Raw genomic sequence first — 23,001 nt, forward strand, 5'->3', positions numbered from 1 at the left:
CCCAGAAGCGACATGGGGAAGATGGCGGCGGCCTTGGGCTCTGTGGCGACGCTGGCGACAGAGCCAGGAGAGGACGCCTTTCGTAAACTTTTCCGCTTCTACCGGCAGATTCGGCCCGGGACCACGGACCTGGGAGGGGTCATCGACTTCTCGGCGACGCACGCGTCCCGCGGCTCGGCTCCCGGTGCCCACAAGGTAGGGAGACGGGAGCGGCGGTCGGAAAAACCTGGGAGTTAAGAAGTTGTCGTTTTCCTTCAAACTCTGTTTATGTTTACGTCATGCTTTGCGTAAAATGTGTTCCTTCCGAGTTATCCCGAACCCTGCCCAAGGTTGGGGAGGGGGGAGAACCTGACGTGTTTCATGAAGCTGCTGTGTGTAAAGACTAATTGACCCATTTGCAGAAGAAAGTCTTTAAAGAAAGCTTCTCGAATTTTCCCTTCAAGTTGAAAATAAATGGTAATATATGAAATGAAAATATATGGGATCCAAGGACCATGTCTTAAATTCCTCTCCCTGTCCACTAAGTGTGTGAGGCTTTCTGTCCCACCTTACTAGCTTTTGGGAAAACCGAGAGTGCTGTAATAACGCTTACTGGGGAAGCAGTTAGAGAGAGACAACTAAAGAGATCTGCCCTCCCTTGGTTTACTCCCCAATGGTACTGAAATCTGGGCTGGCCAAGGCGAAGCCAAGAGCCTAGAACCCCATACCCATGTCTCCACGTGGGTAGCAGGACCCAGATCACCAGACCATCCTGTGCTGCTTTCCCTGGCACATTGGTAGGGGGTTTTGGGTGGAGCAGCCAGGATTCAAACCAGCCCTCATATAGGATGCTGGTGTCACGGGCTGCCACTCAACCCACTGCACTACAACTATGACCCCTCCACCCACCCCCACTTGCCAAGACACAACCTCAAAGGCAGCAGTTGGCGGCTCCAGTACTTGGGTCCCTGACAACTATGTGGGAGACCCAAATGGAATTCCTGGCTTCTTCCATCAGCCTGCCGCAGCCTGATACTATGGGCATTCAGGGACTGAGCCAGCAGATATCTCTTTGAAGGACAGAGACTGGCCCATTCCCCCCATGCCCGCAGCAGCCACGTGGGGCCCTGCTGAAATCAGACCAGGGCTCCCATGTGAGTGACATGGCTCATGCTGCTGTCTCCTTACCAATGATCTCAGTGTGTTTGCTAGTATATGGATTCGGAAACCGAAGCCCCCAACGGGTGACTCACCTCAAGTCTAGATTGAGTGATGGAGCATAGGATTTCAGACTTGACTCGGAGGTTTACCCTGCAGTGGAGTTGTTTTTGGACATTTGAGGCTCCCAGGGTGGATCTGCAAAGCCCTCTGACCTTGTGTTTCCTTCTGGGTAGGTGATCCCATCGCAGCTGAGTGTGTCATCCGTCAGTGAACACGATGCGCGTAAAGCAGGACTGCAGCCAGTGAGCAAGTGGCGCGCGTACGGACTTGAAGGCTATCCTGGTATGTGTGATGACCTCAGGGAAGCAGCATTCCCCAGGGGTCCGTCTGACTTGTCGGGGGGAGTAGTGAGCAAGTCAGTAGATAAAACTGAATTGACCTAAATGCTCCACCCCCAAATCCATCCTAAATTGTGCATTAGCTAAGATGTCCATTTATTTAGTTTTCCAAAAGATAGAGTCAGCAGCAGCTATCTTATATTGCAAGAAGTGGCTCAACAAATATGGGCTCTCTGCCACAACTCTGACCGTCTACAACAGCTTTAAGTGATAGAAAAATGCATAATTAGCATTCTGGTTACAGCCACAAATACCCTGACAACTTAGAACTTGTTGTCAAGGTTCGGCATTTAAAAAGATAATCAAAAGATATCAAAAATCATAATAGAGTAAGTAGCATGTTTATTTATTTTTAAAGGTTTGCTTATTTACTTGTAGAGCAGCCACATATACATTTCATGCACTGATTCACCCCCAGAATGAATGCCGTGGTGTAGGCTGTGCCACGCCAACGCCAGGGCACAGGAACTCCATGAGGATCTCCCAGGTGGGTGGCAGGTGCCCGAGTACGTGGGCCATCTTCCTCTGCTTTCCCAGCAATTAGCATGGAGCTAGTTCAGAACTGGAGCTCATGAGATTCTGATATTACAGCCAGCGGCTTACCTCACTGCACCGCAGTGCTAGCCCCAATAGTTTAGCAGTTTTAATTTCACTTTGTGTAATTCACTTTACAGATATAAAAAAGAATATAATAGTGAAGAGTAGAATGTTACTAAAACTCTTTTCTAGTCTCATGAGGCTGGTACATTATTAGAAACTATTTAGAATATATAGAAATGCTTTTTTAACAGAATAATTTTTATCTGCCTTCCTGTTCCTAAGGAACAGAATTAGCACTGCATTTGTTCTTTCAAGTGTGGGTTAAAAGCAAGGAAATATCTTTTAAAACAACTGTAACTTTATTTTTGCCAAGGGCCAAGGCCAGTATTTGTTATGACTACTGAAGTATTTACTAGTAGCATGACAAGATCCAGTGGCTGAATTGCTTTGTAAAAGGCCTCCTGCCCTTTAGTTCTGTGAAGTAACATAGGAAACAGTTGATTCCTGGCATTGGTGTGGGAAAGCATCAGTCCCCATGAATGTGGATGAATTTAGAGCACACATCACCAGCAGCCTTCCTGGAGGCCACCTTTACCTTTGAGCTGTGGTTCTTATTGTTTATGCTTGATTTTCTTTTTCTGCAGGCCTTCTCTGTTCACACTACAAGTTTTCAATTCTGTACTTCCCAAACTGGCGTATCTGCTTTGTGAGATTTTGTAGAAATTCCTGATTAAGTAACATCATTCAGGTTGATGTCTCTTCGTGTCCATTGTGATTTTGTTCTGTGTTCCCTACCATTGTAAAACTATATTTAGTAAAATTATAATGTCCAAAAGAAGGAAATAGTCTCCTCTTACTCCAAGCTGATCAGAAACTTAGATTTTACTTTTGTTTTGCGCGGGTTTTTTTTTTTAAGATTTTATTTTTATTGGAAAGTCAGATATACAGAGAGGAGGAGAGACAGAGAGGAGGATCTTCCATCTAGTGATTCACTCCCCAAGTGACCATAACGGCTGAAGCTGAGCTAACCGTTGAGCACTGGTTTGTATCCCGGCAGCTCCACTTCCTATCCAACTCCCTGCTTGTGGCCTGGGAAGGCAGTCAAGGACGGCCCAAAGCCTTGGGACCCTGCACCAGCGTGCGAGACCTAGAAAGGAGCTCCTGGATCCTGGCTTCGGATGGGCTTAGCTCCAGTTGTTGCGGCCACTTGGCGAGTAAACCAGCAGACAGAAGATCTTTCTGTCTCTCCTTTTCTCTGTAAATCTGCATTTCCAATAAAAGGGAATAAATAAGTTTTTTTAAAAATACAAAAAAAAGATTTTCACTATTTTACTTGAAAGTCAGAATTAGAGAGAGAGAGATCTTCCTGCTAGTTCACTTGCCAGACAGCCTATATGACCAGACCTCGGCCTGATTCGCATCTGGGAGACAGGAGCTCCCTGCTATATGTAGGATGTTCTACATGGATACAAGGGCCCAAGACCATAGGCCATCCTCCACTACTTTCCCAGGACATTAGCAGGGAGCTTGATCATAAGTTGAACCATTGGAACAGGAACCAGCACCCACATTGGATGCCAGTGCCATAAGCAGAGAATTAGCCTGATATGCCACTACACCAAGTCCAACAAACCAGTTTTTAAAAGAAGGAGAAGAAGGATAAGGGGCCAAGAAAGTCTGGAGAGGAGGGACTTCCTAAGGAAAATGACAGCAACATTTAATAGGTTGTCACATCCAGGGCGAGCTGGGAAACAGTGAAGGCCAAAGGTCATGACGTGGCTTTTGTACCAGGCCGCATCTGCTCCTGTGTAGCTCTGCCACCCACCCACTCTGAGCTTAGGCAAGTTACTTCATTCCTTTGGCTTCAGTTTCTTTGTGTGTGAAATGTGTAAAAAATAGTAGCCACTTCATAAGATGACTAAGAGGATTAAATGTGAATGCACAGGGCCCAGCGGCATGGCCTAGCGGCTAAAGTCCTCGCCTTGAAAGCCCCGGGATCCCATATGGGCGCTGGTTCTAGTCCCGGCAGCTCCACTTCCCATCCAGCTCCCTGCTTGTGGCCTGGGAAAGCAGTCGAGGATGGCCCAAAGCCTTGGGACCCTGCACCCGCGTGGGAGACCCGGAAGAGGTTCCAGGTTCCCGGCTTCGGATCGGCGCGCATCGGCCTGTTGCGGCTCACTTGGGGAGTGAATCATCGGATGGAGGATCTTCCTCTCTGTCTCTCCTCCTCTTCTCTGTATATCCGGCTTTCCAATAATAATAAAATCTTTCAAAAAATGTGAATGCACATGTAAAGTATTAAATCAGTACCAGATGCAACAGAAAGTATTGGATAAAATATAAAGTGACTGCCTAAAATAGTGTTACTTTTTTTGTTACTGTTCAAATCTGCACTAGCTCCGAAGTGTTCTCCCTCCTGGAATTGTACTTCTGCTGCCAAAGGGTAACAGTTACAATAGACTTTGTATTTTGGAATATGGTTGCTAGTAGGTGGAAGGTTGGGGGAGTTTCTCTATATCCTTTTTCGTTAAAGTGCAGACATAACTGTTATTCTCCAAAATATTTAAGAAAAGTTGACTATTAAATGGAATGTAAAAACAGGAATAATAGGAATCCACACTTTTTGGAAATACTTTATATAGATATATACAGCCAGATAGGTAAGCTAGATAACCATTAGGATGAATTTCTTTGATTCTTTAAACATATTTATTGCTCTGTCTGACCATTGATTTTCTTTTCTCTTTTTTTTTAAGATTTATTTTTTTTTTTTTTAAAGATTTATTCATTTTATTACAGCCAGATATACACAGAGGAGGAGAGACAGAGAGGAAGATCTTCCGTCCGATGATTCACTACCCAAGTGAGCCGCAACAGGCCGATGCTGTGCCGATCCGATGTCGGGAACCAGGAACCTCTTCCGGGTCTCCCACGTGGGTGCAGGGTCCCAATGCATTGGGCCGTCCTCAACTGCTTTCCCAGGCCACAAGCAGGGAGCTGGATGGGAAGTGGAGCTGCCGGGATTAGAACTGGCGCCCATATGGGATCCCGGGGCTTTCAAGGCGAGGACTTTAGCTGCTAGGCCACGCCGCCGGGCCCAAGATTTATTTATTTTTATTGCAAAGTCAGGTATATACCGAGAAGAGGAGAGACAGAGAGGAAGATTTTCCGTCCGATGATTGACTCCCCAAGTGACCATAACAGCTGGTGCTGCGCCAATCCGAAACCAGGAGCCCAGATGCTCTTCCTGGTCTCCCATGTGGGTGCAGGGTTCCAAAGCCTTGGGCCGTCCTCGACTGCTTTCCCAGGCCACAAGCAGGGAACTAGATGGGAAGCAGGGCCACCGGAATTAGAACCGGCACCTGTATGGGATCCCGGCACGTGTAAGGCGCAGACTTTAGCCGCTAAGCCACAGTGCCAGGCCCTGACCAATGATTTTCTAAACTTGGTTTGTTCCCATATAATCTACCTGGATAATGAAATCTACCAATAGCTTTTCTGTTGTTTATTTTGTTGTTGTTGTTTTTTTATAGATTAATTTATTTTTATTGGAAAACCAGATTTATAGAGAGAAGAGACAGAAAGATCTTTCATGTGCTAGTTCACTACCCAAGTGACCGCAACTGAGCCCATCCGAAGCCAGGAACCAGGAGCTTCTTTCAGGTCTCCCACACGGGTGCAGGGTCCCAAGGCTTTGGGCTGTACTTGACTGCTTTCCCAAGTAACAAACAAGGAGCTGAATGGGAAGCAGAGCAGGCAGATTACAAACCGGCGCCCATATGGGATCCTGGCATGTGCAAGGCGAGGATTTTAGCCACTAGGCTACTGCATCAGGCCCTGTATTTTGTCTTCCCCCCCCCCCCCCTTCTATTTTAATTTTGTGATACAATTCCATAGGCTCTGGGATTTCCCTTACCTTCTCCTCAAATCCCCTCCCTCTAGTTTATTCCCCCATATTATTACAATAGTATAGTCCTTCATAAGCAGTCATAAGTCCATCATTCTGCCCTCTGTTGTTTCTTAAGGAGTAAAAACTTGAGCTGTGTGAAGTTTGTTGGTGCCAACAGATAAAGTTTGGAGCACATGGTACTGATAATATGAAATAGTAAACCAGGATTGGTCAACTTCATCTAGGCTGCCCTCAGTGAGTGGCTGTAAGCCACCTACACTTTGCTTCACCTACACAAGTCTAGACGTGGAGTTGGGATTTTAGTAAGGGTTATGTGGTAGAGGAATCTGCAGGTTGTTTTCTATGTTTATCTGCTGTGTCAGTGTAAGTCCTTTTCTGTTGAACCACACTGGTTTAAAATCTCTGAAATTTTTCTTAAAGATTCAGTTATTTACTTGAAAGGCTAAGTTTTACAGAGAGAGAAGTCTTCCATCTACTGGTTCACTTCCCAAGTGGCTGCAACAGCCAGAGCTGGGCCAGACTAAAGCCAGGAGCTTCATCCAGCTCTCCCACGTAGAGGCAGAGGCCCAAGAGCGTTGTGGATGCTATATGTTCCACATCTTTCCCAGGTGCACTAACAGGGAGTCCCCTCCTGTATGGAATGCAGACATGGAAGGTAGCAGCTTAACCCACTGTTGTACAGTGGCGGGGCCCGTCTTTAAAATTCTGATGGTGAACCACTAGTAATATTGTTCAGAGACTCGGTTGGTTAGAGCCTGGTGTTTATAAGTGCAGAGATCATAAATTTGTTCCCTTTGTGGCTTATTGGTTTTGTTGTTCTATGGCCACAAATACCTTTGTTGTCATCTCCCAAATGCATGCTGTAGGTAGTAAGATGGGCCAGCAGAGAAGGATGTGTTAGTGAAGTCATGATTTCTCTGAACTCCTCTCCTTGCATCTGCACACCTGGATTATTGAACATGAATGAGCTAGTGTGAGGTTGGTAGCACAGCATCTGAGACTTGGCATCCATCCAGTCCTTTTACACAGCTACTGTAACTTATGGCTTAAGGACAGACTTAGTTATTGTTAATTGCTGTTGTTAAACAACATCATTATTTTATGTTTATATGCCAGAGAGCAGAGAGGCAGAGTAATACCAAAGTTAATACCAAAGTACCAAAGGTGATTTTTATTGTGCCATCAGGCCTTTCTGTCAGCTTTCTGAAGTGGCTAAATCCCTGAGGACTTTTCCATATTATGTGCTGGTGCTGTTAATAGTCTAAACCGGGGTTGATCAGCTACGGCCAGGGGCCAAGCCGTCACATACTCTCACATCCCTACTTTTTTAAATGTAATTGCATTGCACCCATCATGCCCATTGTTTCCTACCATCTTGAGCAGCTTTGCTGACACAATGACAGTGCTGAAGAGACCGGAGAGCCATTAGAGCTTACATCTGCTGTTTAGTGTGACGAAAGTTTGCTGACCTCTGGGCTAGGCCAGATCTGGAGTCCGACTGGGAATTGAGGACCTTTGAGTTGTTGCCAGCATTCTAGAAGTGCTTAGGGCTTAGTCAGTCTGTTTTCAGAATTCCATTGCAAGCTGGACATTAGATACTATATGATGCTTGCCTTTGGTGTCGTTTCATTGAGCCTTTCTGGTTGCTTAGACTCTTATTTGTCCATCTCTGTCTTCCTGAAACAGCCTTGCTATTTATCTGACTGGGCACCAGCCTGGCTGTGTCAGGCAAGAAGCCTGCAGCTTCCAGGGGCTCCCAGTTACCGCAGGGGTTCTCTCGCCCGTCCTCCAGTCTTAGGGGAAGAGGAAGCAGCTGTGACCCTACCGCTGATTGGAGAGGCAGAAAACCTTGGGATGATTAAATTTATATGCTTGGCGGAGAGACCATGGAAGAGCCATGACCTAGACTTCGAAAGAGGCAATGTAATGAATCCAGTTCTTGCAGATGAAAAAAACTACATCAGAACTGTCTTCTGCCCTCCAGTCTTCCATTAGTGCCCCTGTGAGCACAGGTTGACAGGAGCCAGTTAGCAAAGAAGAATTTTAGTTGGCCAGGTCCCAGCCCCACATTAAGCCAAATATAGAAGAATAGACTTAGAGCTGAGAGACAGGATAGGTTACCAGGTAACATTGTATTCATTAGATGATGACTTTGAGATGTGTGCTTTAGTTCATGTCAGTATGAGGGTCCAGCCTGCTCTGTCTGGACGAAGTGAAATAGAGAGGTCGAGAAGGCTGGGTGACTCTTAAATGGCAATGCCTGGTGAAAATTAGAGAGTGGCCTTTTGGCACTTTGACTTCTGAAGTTTTCTTTGAGGTAACAGTTGACAGTTAACCTTGTAGAATATTTCTTTTGAAACTAACTGAGACAGATTTATTTGTATGATTGTAAATGTCCAATGTTCACCAAAACTTAAGTTTTCAAGCCGTTGAAACATGACTAAAAGAATACAGGGGTCGTAGCAGAAATCACGGGTATAGGATGTCAGAAATGATCTGAAGGACTGATACATTTTCCATCTCCTTTTTCTCTGCCTGTCTTTTGTGCAGGATTTATTTTTATCCCCAACCCCTTCCTCCCAGGTTACCAATGGCACTGGGTGAAGCAGTGCCTTAAACTGTATTCCCAGAAACCTAATGTGTGCAACCTGGACAAACACATGACTGAAGAAGAGATCCAAGATGTGTGGGAACAGAGCAAAGCATCTCTGAGGTAAGTGAGCAGTCAACGTCAGGTGTTAGCACTGAGCCCAGGGGCCCTGGAACATTCCCACACAATTTAGCACAATAATATTCTTTCCACACAAGCATTTGGTAAGGTGCTTTGACACTGATATTAAGTGAAGATCCATTTATCTTTTCTTGATCGGTTTCAGTCCCTTTTTCTCTAGATGATTTGCTTTAAAGACTTTGGGGAGCCGGGGAAGAGTAGCATTGAGAGCTCTTCTGCTCTTCTCAGAGGAAGTGATTGCTGCTAGTTTTGTGATGTCATGTGCTCCCATAAAATTATTATCTGTGTTTCCTGTTATTTCAGCATTCATTCCTTTATTCCACAAATACTTACTGAGGGTCATTTGTGTGCCAGGCATGCTGTCAGGCAGTGGGGAAAAACATAACCATGACTCTTCTTCTGTGCCCTGTAGTACGTAATTCATGGCAGTAATTACTACAGTGGCACTCAGATCTGTTATGGCTCCAGAGAGACATTGTGAATTAACAGAGGAGGGACTTCTGGTTTCATTGAGGACGTTGACATAAACAAATATAAGATGTAGCTTGACCGGTGCACAATGGAGTTTGTAGCATAAAATGGGAATGATCATTTAACTGACTAGGTTGAGGGAGATTGCGAAAACTGGCATCTTGAAAGTTGTAACTGGGATTAGAAAAACAATGGGGCAGGTGGGGTAGGTTAGGTCCAAGTTGTGAAGGTCTTTATGACACATGTTTCGAGAGTTAGATTAACTTTTCATACCACTTACTAGCTCTGTAAGCCTGAGCAAGTTTAACCTTTCCATGCCTTACGGTCTTTGCTTTAGTAAGTAATGTGACAATTAAACAATAGCATATGTGGCAAGTCCCTAGAACAGTTACATGGTGCCAGCTTTGTGTCCTACTTGGTGTTCAGTGGTCCTAACAGTGCAGTCTTCAGAAATATGCTGGTTCTAACAGTGGGAGGTAGAAGAGCTTCTTAAGTGAAATTCAGTGGTTTCCTTTTGAAAGTTTTCTTGGTATTCATAATAAGTTTGGTAAAGGCAGAAACAGTGAAGAGAACCTATTCTTAAGCTTTCAGTGATTATCTTTTTAGGTCTAAGAACAAAATGGTCGAATGAGATTTAGAGCTTATTGTTATAAACTAGCCTGTGTTTTCAAGTAATTGATTTTTTTCCTTCTGACATATGACTCTGCAGAAATCCTGGCTGTCTTTGCGATAGCTCAGATGAATCTCTGTAATAAATCATCCTGTAAACAATGGTGGGATACATTTTTTATCTAATAAATTAGCAAAAATAAAAAACGTGATGGTCATACCTTGTGTTGTCAAGAGTTGGATGAAGTTGGTATACTCAGACATTGTGCTGGCGGCATTGAAAATCGATTGGGTGCCTGGTTCTCATTCTGTCACTGTGATATGTACTGCAGTTTCCTCCTGTGGGAAATGGAGGGATTAGAACAGATAAATCATTCAGTGTGATTGAATCATAGCCCGTCTGTCATATGGTCCGTACAAGGCAGCTCTTCCAACTTTGCCACGGTCTGTTGTTTATAAAGGTTCCCGTGGGAATTCTGATTAGCTGCCATGATGTCTTCCTATGTGGAGAACATCTGAGCTAGGGGACCTCTGCAGAGCCTCTGAATCTTAAGATTGCAAAATTCTTCAGTCAGGGAAGAAGTTTTCAGAAGGAAATGAAGAGGTTCATGAATTCAGAGACAAAAATAGAACTGATCAAAGTATGCGGGCACATTAGGCCTGTGTTTTGTTTATAACAAACAGTGGGACGCGGCCTCAGAGTCTCTCAGCAGGGCATCATAGAAACCAAAGCTGGCATATCTCGACAATAGAGTGCAGCCATTCCAAACCTAAAATTGGGGCCACCGTGGCATGGCATGTTAAACTGCCACTTGTGACATTGGCATATTCTGTATTGGGGTGCTGGTTCAGGACCCTGCTGTTCCTTTCCATTCACATTTTTGCTAATGCCCCAGGGAAAGCAGTGAATGATGGCCCCAGTACTTGGGTCCCTGCCACCCATGTGGGAGACCTGAATGAATTTCCTGGCTTTGGTTTGACCCAGCAATGGCTATTGAAGGCATTTTTCAGGGGTGAACAGTAGGTGAAATGTTTCTCTGTCTCTTTGTCTGTTCCTGCCTTTTGAATATGTAAGTAAATTAAATGGAATGTAAGTTCTTAAAAAAGAAGCTAGCACTGTGGCATTGCGTGTAAAGCCCCACACGAGCTGGCATCCCATTCAGGTACTTTGTGAGCCTGGCTGCTCTGCTTGCTCGCTAGCTCTGCGGATGATCTGGGAAAACAGCAGCCATGTCCCAAATGCTGGGAGACTGAGAAGAGGCTCCTGTCAGCTGCAGACATCTGGGGAGTGAACCAGTGGATGAAAGATCTGTTTCTTCCTGTCTCTATAACGGTCTTGCAAGCAAATAACGGAAAATGGGGAGCTTAATCTTTTCTTTCTGTCTCTGTGTTGCTCAGCCTTTTACATAAATGAGTGAATGAGTACGTGTACATGCATGCATAGACAGATGAAAGCTTTAGGAGCAGGTATTTGGCACAGGGATACCCAAATGCCACCTCAGTACCTGGGGCAAGTCGCAGCTGCCTCTGCTTGCTAGCCAGCTTCCTGCCAGCCTGCACCCTGGTAGGTTTCAAATGTTGGCTCAAGTACTTGGGTTCCTGTCAGCCATGTTGGAGCCCCACATTGAATTCTGGGTCCCTGTGTTCAGCTTGACCCAGCCCTGGCCTTGTAGCAAATGCAGCAGTTGGCTTTAGAGTCAGAATAAACTCATCCCTATCACAACCATGTTGGTTTTCAGCTGCCATCATTTCTTATTAAAAATACTCCATACTCTCCAAATCTTCCTGAGTCTGTTTTCGCCTCCCTCTGGTCTACTCTCTGCCTAGAATGTGGAAATAGCATTGTCCTGAGAGCTTCCCATCTGAATTCAGTTATGATTTAAAATACCCTGAGATGGCACAGGCTTCACGGGTTAAGGCTACAGTTGCAGACTACCCACACATGACAAACTGGTTATAAATTCCGGGAACTCAGGAAAGCACTGCTAGTTTCAGCTACGTTTTACAGATAAAACAGATCAAGTATGTAGACACGTAGAGTGAGTGCTGGAAGCTTCTAAGCCCTCACTCCCATGGAATGAGGACGTGTCCTCCTAAGCACACTGCTGTGTTCACCAGTCAGGTTTTTTACACAAACCTTAGATCCAGAATTTTTGGGGAGGACTTCATTATTTAGACATGAATAAGTGAATTCTTGAGCACTTGGTTGAATTCAGTCTAGTCTCCTGTCCATCCTAGAGGTCCAGCTAGTATCACTCAATGTAAAACTGTAACATTATAATCACACAGTCTTTTTTTTTTTTTTTAAGTGCTTGTTTGTTTTTGAAATGCGGATTTACGGAGAATAGTGAGCTTCCTTGGTGTCTCCAGTGAGTGCAGAGGCACACGGATTTGAGCCAACTACAGGGAGCTGGATGGGAAGTGGACCAGCCAGGACTTGAACCAGTGCCATATGGGATGCTGCCACTCACAGGTGAAGGATTAGCTAGCTGCACTACCACAGCAGCCCCCACAGTTAGTCTGATCCACTCCACATCTGTGTCTTCAGCATAAACCCAGGTGTGGTCCAAGGATTTGGGTAGTGACACCCTATCATTCATGGCCTGCCAAGGGTTTAGAAGCTCTGTGCCAGGAACCACGGACAAGGGCCAACATAACAGCATCACATCTACAACATCTCAGGTCCTCACCATAGCCCACAAGCCCAAGGTGCTCTAACAGCCCATCACTGACTGTTTTTTGAGCTCTTGCCTTTCATTTGGTCCTTCTCTAGCCAAGCTGGCAGGTGCTAGTCCTTAAACGCAGCATGCTCAAGTTGTCCAGGCCATCCCTTCTACCTAGGAAGACCTTCCTTAGACAACCTCTGGATTACTTCCATGCTGTCTTTGTTCCAAGATTGTTATGTAAGAAGAATCAAAGTAGTCCTGTATTTCCCTTGCTTTAAAAAGAAAGTTATTTGGGGGGCTGATGCTGCGACTCCACAGACCATTCCTCCACCTGTGGCACATCATCCCATATGGGCTCAGATTCGTGTCTCAGGTACTCTGCTTCCGGTCAAGCCCTCCGCATGTAGTCTGGGAAAGCAGTAGAGGGTGGCCCAAAGCCTTGGGAGATCTGGAATAAACTGGCTCCTGGTTTTGGATCAGCTCAGCTCTGGTCGTTGTGTCCATTTGGAGAGTGAACCACCAGATGTCTCTCCTCTCAGTAATTATGCATTTAAATAAAAATCAATAAATCTTTTTTAAAAATTAAAGTTATTTTTTATTGGAAAGAAATCTTCCACCCATTGGTTCATTCCCCAAATTCTCAAAATAGGTCTGAGCCAGGCCAGAGCCAACGGCTTCTTCCAGGTCTCCCATGTGGGTACAGGGTCCCAAGGCTTTGGACCATCCTGTACTACTTTCCCAAGTCACAAGCAGAGAGCTGGATGGAAAATGGAGCAGCCGGGACATGAACCAGTGCCCATATGGGATCCTGATGTTTGAAGGTAGAGGCTTAGCTGATTGACTCAGCATGCCAGGCCCAATCATCTAAATTTTAACAAACCTTCTAGTTGATTCTGTGGCACATTAATGTTTGGGACCACTGGGCAAAACAGTGAATGAGGTAGAGGTGGGTTCTGGGAGGCCTGTGCAGCTCTTCTCTGCCATATGGATTAGGATACCATATCTATCCTGAGTTCTAGATTCCAGTCTTACATTACTATCTTGCGTGTCTTCCTTTTTCCCCTCCTTGCAGACACATAGCTCCAACAGCCATGAGACATCATCCTTTCCTTCAGCAGCATTTTTTTCCTGTCCTAGATAATAATTCTTAAATAAGAATTGGATACAAACAGGATCTTAGGAAGACAAATAGAATGGGCTGCAGATTGGTTATGTAACTTTGGAACTTTGTTTATATTTCCAATAACCACAGAATCCACATGGGGTCCAAAAATAAGAGGTTGTACTTATTTTTCTGAATCCAGCTACTAAAATAGAAAATGTTTTCCAGAAGAGAACATCAGGGAGTTATTTTATTTGTGCCTTGAGCTGAATCAATGCTGGTGGAATTCAGGTTGGGTTACCTTCTCTGTCACGTGTTTTTTTCCATGTAGAAACGTTAAGTAATGCAGGGTGGTTATCCGTATTATCATTGTTATGGTTGTGGTTTACATATCTGTTTCCCTGTACTGCTAGCTTTCTATTTCCTGTTGTTTCTGGAAAGAGGTCCTTAAGACTGCATGCGAGTTCAATGAATTCTCTTAGAGAACTCAGAATACAACATGTGATTGTATTCACAAATATGACTTTTCAGCTTTTGGTGGTTTGTTGTTTCAAGCAGAGAGACAGAGTTCTTCCGTCCGCTGATTCATTCCCCACATGTTCACAACAACTGGAACTAGACCAGGTTTAAAGCCAGGAGCCCTGAATTCAGCCAGGGTTCCCACGTGGGTGGCAGGAAGCCAACCCTTGCACGTCACTTGCTATCTCCCAAGGAACATACCAGCAGGCAGTTAGAAACAGGAAGTGGAACCAGGATTCAAACCTTGGGTATTCAGGTCTGGGTTGTGGGCATCCCTGCTAGCATCTTGACCATTATGTCACATGCCTGCCCGACATCATCAGCTAAGGGAAGGGCAGCCATGTGGCACAGCAGTTCAGATGCTGCTTTGGATCCCACCCCAGAGTGCCTGGGTTTGAGTCCTGACTCCTTTCTTCCAGCTTACTGCCAACATGTATGCTGAAAGGCACCAGGTGATGGTTGGAGTAGCTGGGTTCTTGCCATGTGGGTGGCAGGTCTCGATTGAGTTCACAGCTCACAGCTCCTGGCTTTGGCCTAGCCCAGTCCTAGCTAATGTAAGCATTTCAGGAATGAGCCAACAAGTGGGAGATCTGCCTCTCTCCTTCCACCCACACTCTCTCACCATCTCTGCATTTGAAATGCTTAAGGAAAGAAGGAAAGCTTCATTTAAAAACCATCAGCAAAGGGGAAAGGCACGTGGAACTAAACTCCAGGGAAAGCCAGGCATGAGTTTGCAAGGGTCCTGCACCAGTGAAGTTAGATGGGAAGTACCTAATTCCCCCAGGTTGAGTTGCGACAAGATCTGACAGACTTAGCCCAAAGAAGCTAATGCCTAGGTTTCCCTAGCGACTGGTCGTGTATGTTCTCTTTGGCAAAGTTCTAAACTCGAGAAAAGAAGCTGTCCAAGGTAAACCTTTCACAAAGTTAGCCCCTCTGAATTAGGAGCTCACCCATAACCCAAGTTCAAGGTACCTGTCTGTAACATCCTTGTAAGCAGGCCTTTAAAGGACAGCAGTTGGGCCCTGTGTTTCCTTCTGTACACGTGTCCTGAATAAGTCAGTGGTCATCCCATCCCTGTTATCTGCTGGTCTTGATGTATGTCTGTGTCGCAGTGTCCTTCCCAGGATGTAAACTGTATAAGGACAGATAGCATCTGGTCCATAAATTCTTTGTCAAACATCACAATGAGTGGCACTTACAGTGTGAGCCTCTTGTAAATCCTCTGCTTCCGCTCACGCTAGGTACTGCCCAGCATATCACCACCTGTTTAAATGCCGGCCGCTTTCTAACACCTCTCTCGCCTCTAACTGCCGTGGAGGTGTGACTGATAAGACAGATGACTTTGCCCTCTCATTTTTCTTAATGCTGCTTCAGATTCTCTGCTGTTTACTTAGTACTAGTATTTATGCTACCTGGAATTTTCCCCTCACTTCTACTTCCACTTTCCATTCATATGTCATCTCCTATTAGAATATAAACTCCTTAAAAGATTCTTTTGTTGTTGTTTTATTTTTGAGGATTTTTATTTGAAAGGCAGAGTTAGAGAGATCTTTCATATGCTAGGTCACTCCCTAAATGGCCGCAGTAGCCAGCTGGCACAATCTGAAGCCAGGAGCTACTTTTTCAGGTCTCCTGTGTGAGCACAGGGTCCCAAGGATTTGAGCCACCCCCCACTGCTTTCTTAGACTGCGAAGAGGGAGCTGGATTGGAAGTGGAGCAGCCAGGGCACAAGCAGCACTCATATGGAATGCCAGTGCCACAGGCAGAAGCTTAGCCTACTATACCATGACACCTGCCCTAGGATTCTGTTTTTTAAACCACTGCGGTTTGGGGACCAAAAGTTTTCTGATTGATTAATGATATAAATTATATGAAGGTGAATTAATTAAAATGATTAAGCCTAGCACTGTCATAATTTTAGATATTTAGGGGTAGTTAAACTCATAGAAAAAACAACAGTTCTGTAGATTTGATCAGACAAGTTACAAATGCAGAGAGAGATGTCTTCAGAAGTCTGCTGTGGTTTGAACAACGGCATATCAGAAACCAAACCAATTACAGTGACACCTTAATTGATACCTAGCTCTGTTGTCTAAACCATGTTACATGGGGTTAAAGAAGTCAGGGTGAACCAGTTATTTTTGATTATATGCTATCTTTTCACCAAGCCTTTCCCCCTCCCTGCTCACCTGTGTTGTGGGAAAGCACCATCACTGTAGACGGAGTATGCCACCTGATGACTCTTGCCTGTGTTCATCATGCTGTCATTGCCCTTAGTGCTGTTGGCCCCACTCCCCAGACAGACAAGGACATGTCTATCATTGAGGTTCTGGATGTTAGTCATTGCAAATGTGTTCCAGTCAGCAGTGGATCTAGAACCAAGGACTGGAGATCTGAAGCGCTAACGTGTTTGTCTTTTCTTGGTTATTTGTTCCAGTTGCCCCTCATTAACCTTGACTAACAGCCGTGTCATGGAGCACTCCGTTTAGTCTCCAGAGTCCACACAAAGGGCAGTTGCTGCCAAATGAAGTGAATAAATCCTCTGTCATCCATCTTTGTAGGTGCAAAGAAGTGAATAAACGGAGACCCCGAAGTTTACTGGAGAAGCTGCGCTGGGTGACCCTGGGCTACCATTATAATTGGGACAGTAAGGTATTTGGGCTTTATTGTTTTGTTTTGTCTTATGTTTATATACTCGGTTAGACCATGTAGTTGAATTTCTTCCTGATTATTGGACCACCATTGTGACATGTCCTGAAATGCCAGCGTCTCATATGAGTACCAGTTCCAATCCTAGCTGCTCTACTTTCAGTTCAGTTCTCTCACGATAAGAAGGTGCTTTTGGTCGCTGCTACCTGAGTGGAAGACTGGGTGGCTTTTAGCCTCCTGGCTTTGGTCTTGCCCAGCTCATACTGTTGTGACCATTGGGACATGAGCGAGCATCCTATATGGGTACTGGATTGTGTTCTGACTGATCCACTTCCAGTCCAGCTTCCTGCTAACGCACCTGGGAATGCAACAGAAGATGGCCAAGCGCTTGGCCATGGGAGACCTGGTTCCTGGCTCCTGACGTTGGCCTGGCCCTAGCTAGCCATTTGTTCCTGTTTGGGGATTGAACCAGCACGCGACATCTCTCTTTCTCTGTCTTCCTTCTCTATGTGTATGTAACTCTGCCTTTCAAATAATCACATCTTTAAAACAAAGAGCAACAACAGTTCCATGGAGGCAAGCATTGTGGCACGGTGAGTTAAGGTGACACTGATGCCCCATGTCGGAATGCTGCATAAGAATCTCAGTTGCTCTTCTTCTAATCCAGTTTCTAGCTAATTGGCTTGAGGATCAGTGTCCAAGAACTTGTGTCCCTGCTACTCATGTGGGAAACCAGGATGGAGTTCTTGGCTTCAGCCTGACCCAGAGCTGGCTACTGCATATGTTTAAGGAATGAACCGGGCTCGGCGGTGTGGCCTAGTGGCTAAGGTACTCGCCTTGATCCCATATGGCTGCTGGTTCTAATCCCGGCAGCTCCACTTCCTCTCTATCTCTCCTCCTCTCAGCATATCTGACTTTGTAATAAAAATAAAATAAATCTTTAAAAAAAAAAAAAAAACAGGAATGAACCAAACATGTTTACTCAGTCTCCCTTCCTCCTTTTCTCCCTCTCTCTCTGTCACTCTGCCTTTCAGATGGGGTGGGGAGCAACTCCATGAGGGGCTTAGTATTGAGATGCCAGGGTTAAGCCATAGCTTGTAATTCTGACATCCCTTATCAGAGTGCTAATTGGACTCCCAGCTGCTCTGCTTCTGATCCAACTTCTTGCTCATGTGCCTGGGAAAGCAGCAAAGAATGTCTCCTGATTGCAGCCTGGCGCCAACTTGGCCTTTGTGGCCATTCAGTGAGCAAGCCACTGGGTAGAAGATCTCTTTCTGTCACTCTGTGATTCAAATAAATGAACCATTTTTTAGGAAGTTTCATGTAGGTCTGGTATTCTCGCCTATCACAAAGACCTGCCAAGTCTGCGCCCATCTGCCTGCAATACAGCATCCCAGCAGGGGAGAGGGAAGCAAGAACTTCCTGCAGCTGATAGAGCTCCCTGTTGTGTTGTGCTACGGTTTCTTCTTTCCTGTTCTGGCTGCTTCTGGAAATGCCTCTTTTGTTTCTTGTCTTTGGCTCAGTCAAGAGGTTTGCCACCAAGACTGAATCTGACAATAACTGAGTAAAACACACTGGTAGAGATCACCTCTGCCCCTAAGCAGTTACTTTCTAAAAGCTCTAGTTAAGTCAACCCCAAAAAAGGGCAAATATATTAACTCCTCCAGCTAGTAACAGATGCTGCTTTAAAAACATTCGTGACATATTTTGTTTTCAGCGATACAGACTCAACAGGAACCTAGATATTTTATTCAGGGAAGTGATTATTGTGATTCTCTTTGGATAAGGCTGCTTGGGTTTGAATTCTGCCTCCAGTAATGATGAGAGTAAGGCAAACTGGTACCTGCTATTACAAGGTTATTATGAGAAATAAAGTGCCTGTAATGTGGTCGCTACCTCTACCTGTTAGGTGCCTGAGCACAGTAACTCTTTTATAGTACTAGTACTTTAATTGCTAACATTGTTACTCCTGGGGACCTCAAGTAAATGTAATTCATTGAGAAAAATAGGCATGAAAGTGATCCAAAATTCTGAGTAAATAATCAGCAAAAAAGTGAAAAATTTTAAGAGCTGAGTAGTGTAGGGACTGTTTAGATAGAATTGGAAGCCTCAAAAAGGAAATAATTCATTGTAACAGCTCTGGCTGTTTCCTAAAGGACTAAAAAATGACACAGGAAACTTGAAGTTCTCTGACTGCAGTCTTAGTTTTGAGAAATGGTAACTCTTGTTTGTAGCTCAATAAAAGAAGTTTCAGGCCAGGCCCAATAATGTAGTGGTTAAAGTCCTCGCCTCGAACACGCCAGATACCATGTGGTCCCTGGTTCGTATCCCAGCAGCCCTGCTTCCCAGCCAGCTCCCTGCTTGTGGCCTGGGAAAGCAGTTGAGGACAGCCCAAAGCTGTGGGACCCTGCACCCATGTTGGAGACCCGGAAGAGCTCCTGGCTCCTGGCTTTAGATTGGCTCAGCTCCAGCTGTTGCAGTCACTTGTGGAGTGAACCATTGGATGGAAGATCTTCCTCTCTATCTCTCCTCCTCTCTGTGTATCTGACTTACCAATAAAAATAAGTAAATCTGTAAAAAAAAAAAAAAGGAAAGGAATTTCTACTGAAAACTAGACAATTGAAGATTGCACAGGAATCTCCCCTGTGCTTGAAGTGTGAGCTCATTTCCAGACCATGAAAGGAAGAACAGCTGTGATGTTGCTGCCAGAGCACATCACACAGCGGCAGACGCCTGAAGTGGACGTGGGTTTTCTGACCGGATGTGAAGTTGGTTTAGGCAAAGAAGGATTGGGAACAGAGGCACATCAAGACAAGGGAGGGTGTCCCCAAGCTGCTGGAATAGCCAGAGAGAGTCCCCTTGAATATTTTTAATAGTAAAATTCACACTTTGCTTTTCCCAAGCAGCCATTTTCTGTACCAAGATGTTGGTTACTACAGCTGTCTTCAAGTTTCCTTAGGAACCTCACAACAGTGGTTCCAGCAACGCCTGTGCCACCGCGTTCCCTGAGCCGAGCGGAGGGACTAGGGTTGGAAAGACAGCAGACAGTGGGGTCATTCGTGTAAGGAGAATGCCGCTCTATTGAGAAAATGCTGCTGTTTTTATACTATTTTCTGGTGCTCTGTACTTGTCCACCCTCAGTCTTGGGGGCTTATCTATTTCTCCATGTGGCATTGTTCAGCCTCTTTTAGACACACTATCAGGAAGCTGCAGTTGGGGGGATGGCCCAAAATACACATTCTCAATTCCTGAAAGTTTGCGCAGATAGCTCAGCAGACAATTCTGGGAATCACTCAAGCGTTCTTGTGACCAGCATGCAGGTGACATGGTAGAATGTCCCCATGATAGGGTCTAGGAGATGTCGGCCGCAGCACAGTGGCAGTTTTGAGTTGTCTTCTAATCCCTAAGAGAGCTGTCTTGTTAGGAATAGACGTTTATAGCATGCCCCACATCCGGGACCTAGGGTGGGTGGGAGACTGGGTGGGGCTTCTCCCTCAATATCCCCTTTACCTCAGATATATGAAGGCAACAATATGGAAATAATAGTCTTACCCACTTTCCTATAAACCTTGTACCTTTTTACCCTAATTAACTGTGTAAAGACTGTCAAAAATATAATAAAAAACGAAAAAAAGAAGAATAGACGTTTATCAGAGAGTGAGTAGTGTAGTGATTACCTCATGTGTGTGGTTTGCACAATGTGAATTTGTCCAGTTTCTCACAGTGTAGAACAGCACCGGCCGTATAAACCTCCTGGGCATTTTCATTGGTTCATTATTACATACGGGATGCCTCCCAAGAGGGTGGCTAGATTATGCTAACACCTGCCAGTGATGATGTTAATAGTACTTTGTAGTTAGGTGACTTTAAAGTGGTAATCTTACGCCAGTTGCCCATGTTCCTGAGATCATTGTTTATTTTTCTTATTTCCCCCATATTTACCAAAGAAATACTCAGCAGATCATTACACACCTTTCCCTTCTGACCTGGCTTTCCTCTCAGAGCAAGTGGCCGCGGCCTGTGGCTTTCAGGGCTTCCGAGCTGAGGCAGGCATCCTGAACTACTACCGCCTGGACTCCACCCTGGGGATCCACGTGGACAGATCGGAACTGGATCACTCAAAACCCCTGCTCTCCTTCAGGTAAGCCAGGGTCAGGACCTGGCAGCACTTGGTGTAATCAATTATTTGTCCTGAAGCATTTTTAAGCAGAAGGAAATAAAAACATTAAGTTTTATTAAATAGCTGGACTCTAGCCTCTTTCAGCTTGGGATATAATATATGGTAAAGTAGAATTCATGTCATTCTTCAAAAGCAGTGACTAAATTACAGTTACTATTTCTGTGTAAGACACTTGGCGTGTGCCTATGGAATAGACAGGTGGAAAACAGAAGGATGCTGAAAACAAAGGGAGCAGCCTTCTTGGAAGAGAAGAGTGAGGTATGGACCAAGACACGGAAGCCTGAATGGTTTACTCTCTTTGTATCCCTGAATATACACTTAAGTTTGTGCAAAGTATCGCGCCAATTGTATGCCAACCAAAAAAATGTGTTTTATTAATTACCTTATCTTTCCAGCCTAGGAATGGTAAACATAGTAAAGGATTTGAGTAATTTTATTGAAGGACTTAGATCTTAAAAGATGTCAATCAAAATTATAGATTAATGTTAAAACTCCGTTTTTTTCCTTCAATTGCTACATCATCTTCATTGGACGACATCAGGATTTTATTTTGCAGCAGGCCTGAGGGCTGATTTGAGTACAGGTCGCAGATCACGTGTTGGTCAGACACAAGCCAGAAGAAAAGGATCTTAGCACAAGTTCAAATGGAGAACTTGGGAACCAGAAATCACAAGCTGAAATTAGAAATGAATGCAGTTGACTCTAACTTCTTCAACTGTGTTTATTACAGAAACTTACTGTTTTTATTTATTTTTTATAGCTTTGGACAGTCAGCCATCTTTCTCCTGGGTGGCCGCCAAAGAGAGGAGATGCCCACAGCCATGTTTATGCACAGTGGTGACATCATGGTAATGTCAGGTTTCAGCCGCCTGTTGAACCATGCAGTCCCTCGTGTCCTTCCGCATCCCGCGGGGGAAGGCCTGCCTCGCTGCCTGGAAACGCCTCTCCCCACCGACCTCCCCGGAGATTCAGTGGTGCAGCCCTGTTCTCTGGAAGACTGGCAGGTGTGTTCCAGCTACTTGAAAACAGCTCGTGTAAACATGACTGTCCGGCAGGTACTGGCCACAGATCAAGACTTCCCTTTGGAGCCCACGGAGGAGAGAAAAAGAGACATTCCCAGCAGTGGCTGCTGCCGTCTGGGTGATGAAAATTGCCAAGTCAAACGGGCACGGTCAGACCCTGACAGCTGAGGCCTGCTCGGCACATTCTTTTCTGCAAGCAATCCTTCCAGTAAATGACCACACTGCTTTCTGTTGCCAGTTGCCTGTCACCAAGACAAGCCCAAAACAAACAGGGAAGGACTCGCCAGTCATCACGCTGTTGCCTTGAAATGCACCCTGAAGCATAAAGTGGTGAACCGCTTTACTCAGGAAGTCGTTGATACGTCCCTGTGTGGGTTAGATGTCATCCTCTGCTTCACCTTCTTGGCCTCCACCATGACCTTGAGCGAGTGTCTCTGGAATCTTGAAATACCTCAGATTTTACCCACGGGGGATGCAGTGCCCCTCCGCTTGCTGCCCCCGGGAACCTGGGGGTTCTTAAGGCAGCCTGTAGACTCACCTTAACTCACCCAATTACCACCGAGGTTTTAATCTTCCATCCCCTCTGGCTGTCATGTTACCACAATGAAACTAGAAACCATATCCCCTGGAAAGGAAATTAATCACAGCTGTTTCCCTTGCCTAAAAGATAAACATTTGCAAATCTATGGAAAAAGGGACCCAGATCTCCAAACACTCCCTGTTTGCTTTTCAATGCAATTTTAATTGTTGGGCCAAAAAAAGCCCCAAGGGTGTTCTGTTAATGTTTTCTCCATAAATAAACTTAACTTGATTTTAAATTAAAGATCTGTATCTGTCTTTGAGAGTTAGTGTATCTGGAATTGGTTTCTTTCCTATTTGTGCTTGCTGTGTTCATGCTAGGGAAGCCCTCTAGTTGTGTCTGTCCTGTACCCTTGCTCCACCCTGAGCACCGGTCTGTGTGGCTGTCTCACACAACATTCTGATTGTGCAATCACTGTGTCTTACCTGATGAGACATGGCTTGGGATACATGAAACCCAAAGTTTTAGCCTTCATATCTTGTAC

The 23,001-nt window shown here is 45.1% G+C and overlaps 1 protein-coding gene across 3 annotated transcripts; it reads left to right on the forward strand.

The window, feature by feature from the left end:
* The first annotated feature begins 12 nt into the window (after positions 1-12).
* On the forward strand, positions 13-22,760 carry ALKBH1 (alkB homolog 1, histone H2A dioxygenase). 3 transcript variants are annotated; one of them, XM_004584367.4, is made up of 6 exons: positions 13-195; positions 1,374-1,482; positions 8,539-8,701; positions 16,648-16,738; positions 20,683-20,876; positions 21,676-22,760. In XM_004584367.4, the coding sequence occupies exons 1-6, from the start codon at positions 13-15 to the stop codon at positions 22,103-22,105; spliced, it is 1,170 nt and encodes a 389-aa protein (XP_004584424.2). In that variant the 3' UTR covers positions 22,106-22,760. The 3 variants fall into 3 exon arrangements, with proteins under 3 accessions (XP_004584424.2, XP_058511575.1, XP_058511576.1); XM_058655592.1 differs by having other exon boundaries at positions 8,572-8,701; XM_058655593.1 differs by lacking the exons at positions 13-195; positions 1,374-1,482 and adding an exon at positions 7,373-8,000.
* Positions 22,761-23,001: the final 241 nt, after the last annotated feature.

The sequence above is a fragment of the Ochotona princeps genome, chromosome 26 (genome assembly GCF_030435755.1).
Source record: "Ochotona princeps isolate mOchPri1 chromosome 26, mOchPri1.hap1, whole genome shotgun sequence".
In the NCBI taxonomy this organism is placed as follows: Eukaryota; Metazoa; Chordata; class Mammalia; order Lagomorpha; family Ochotonidae; genus Ochotona; species Ochotona princeps.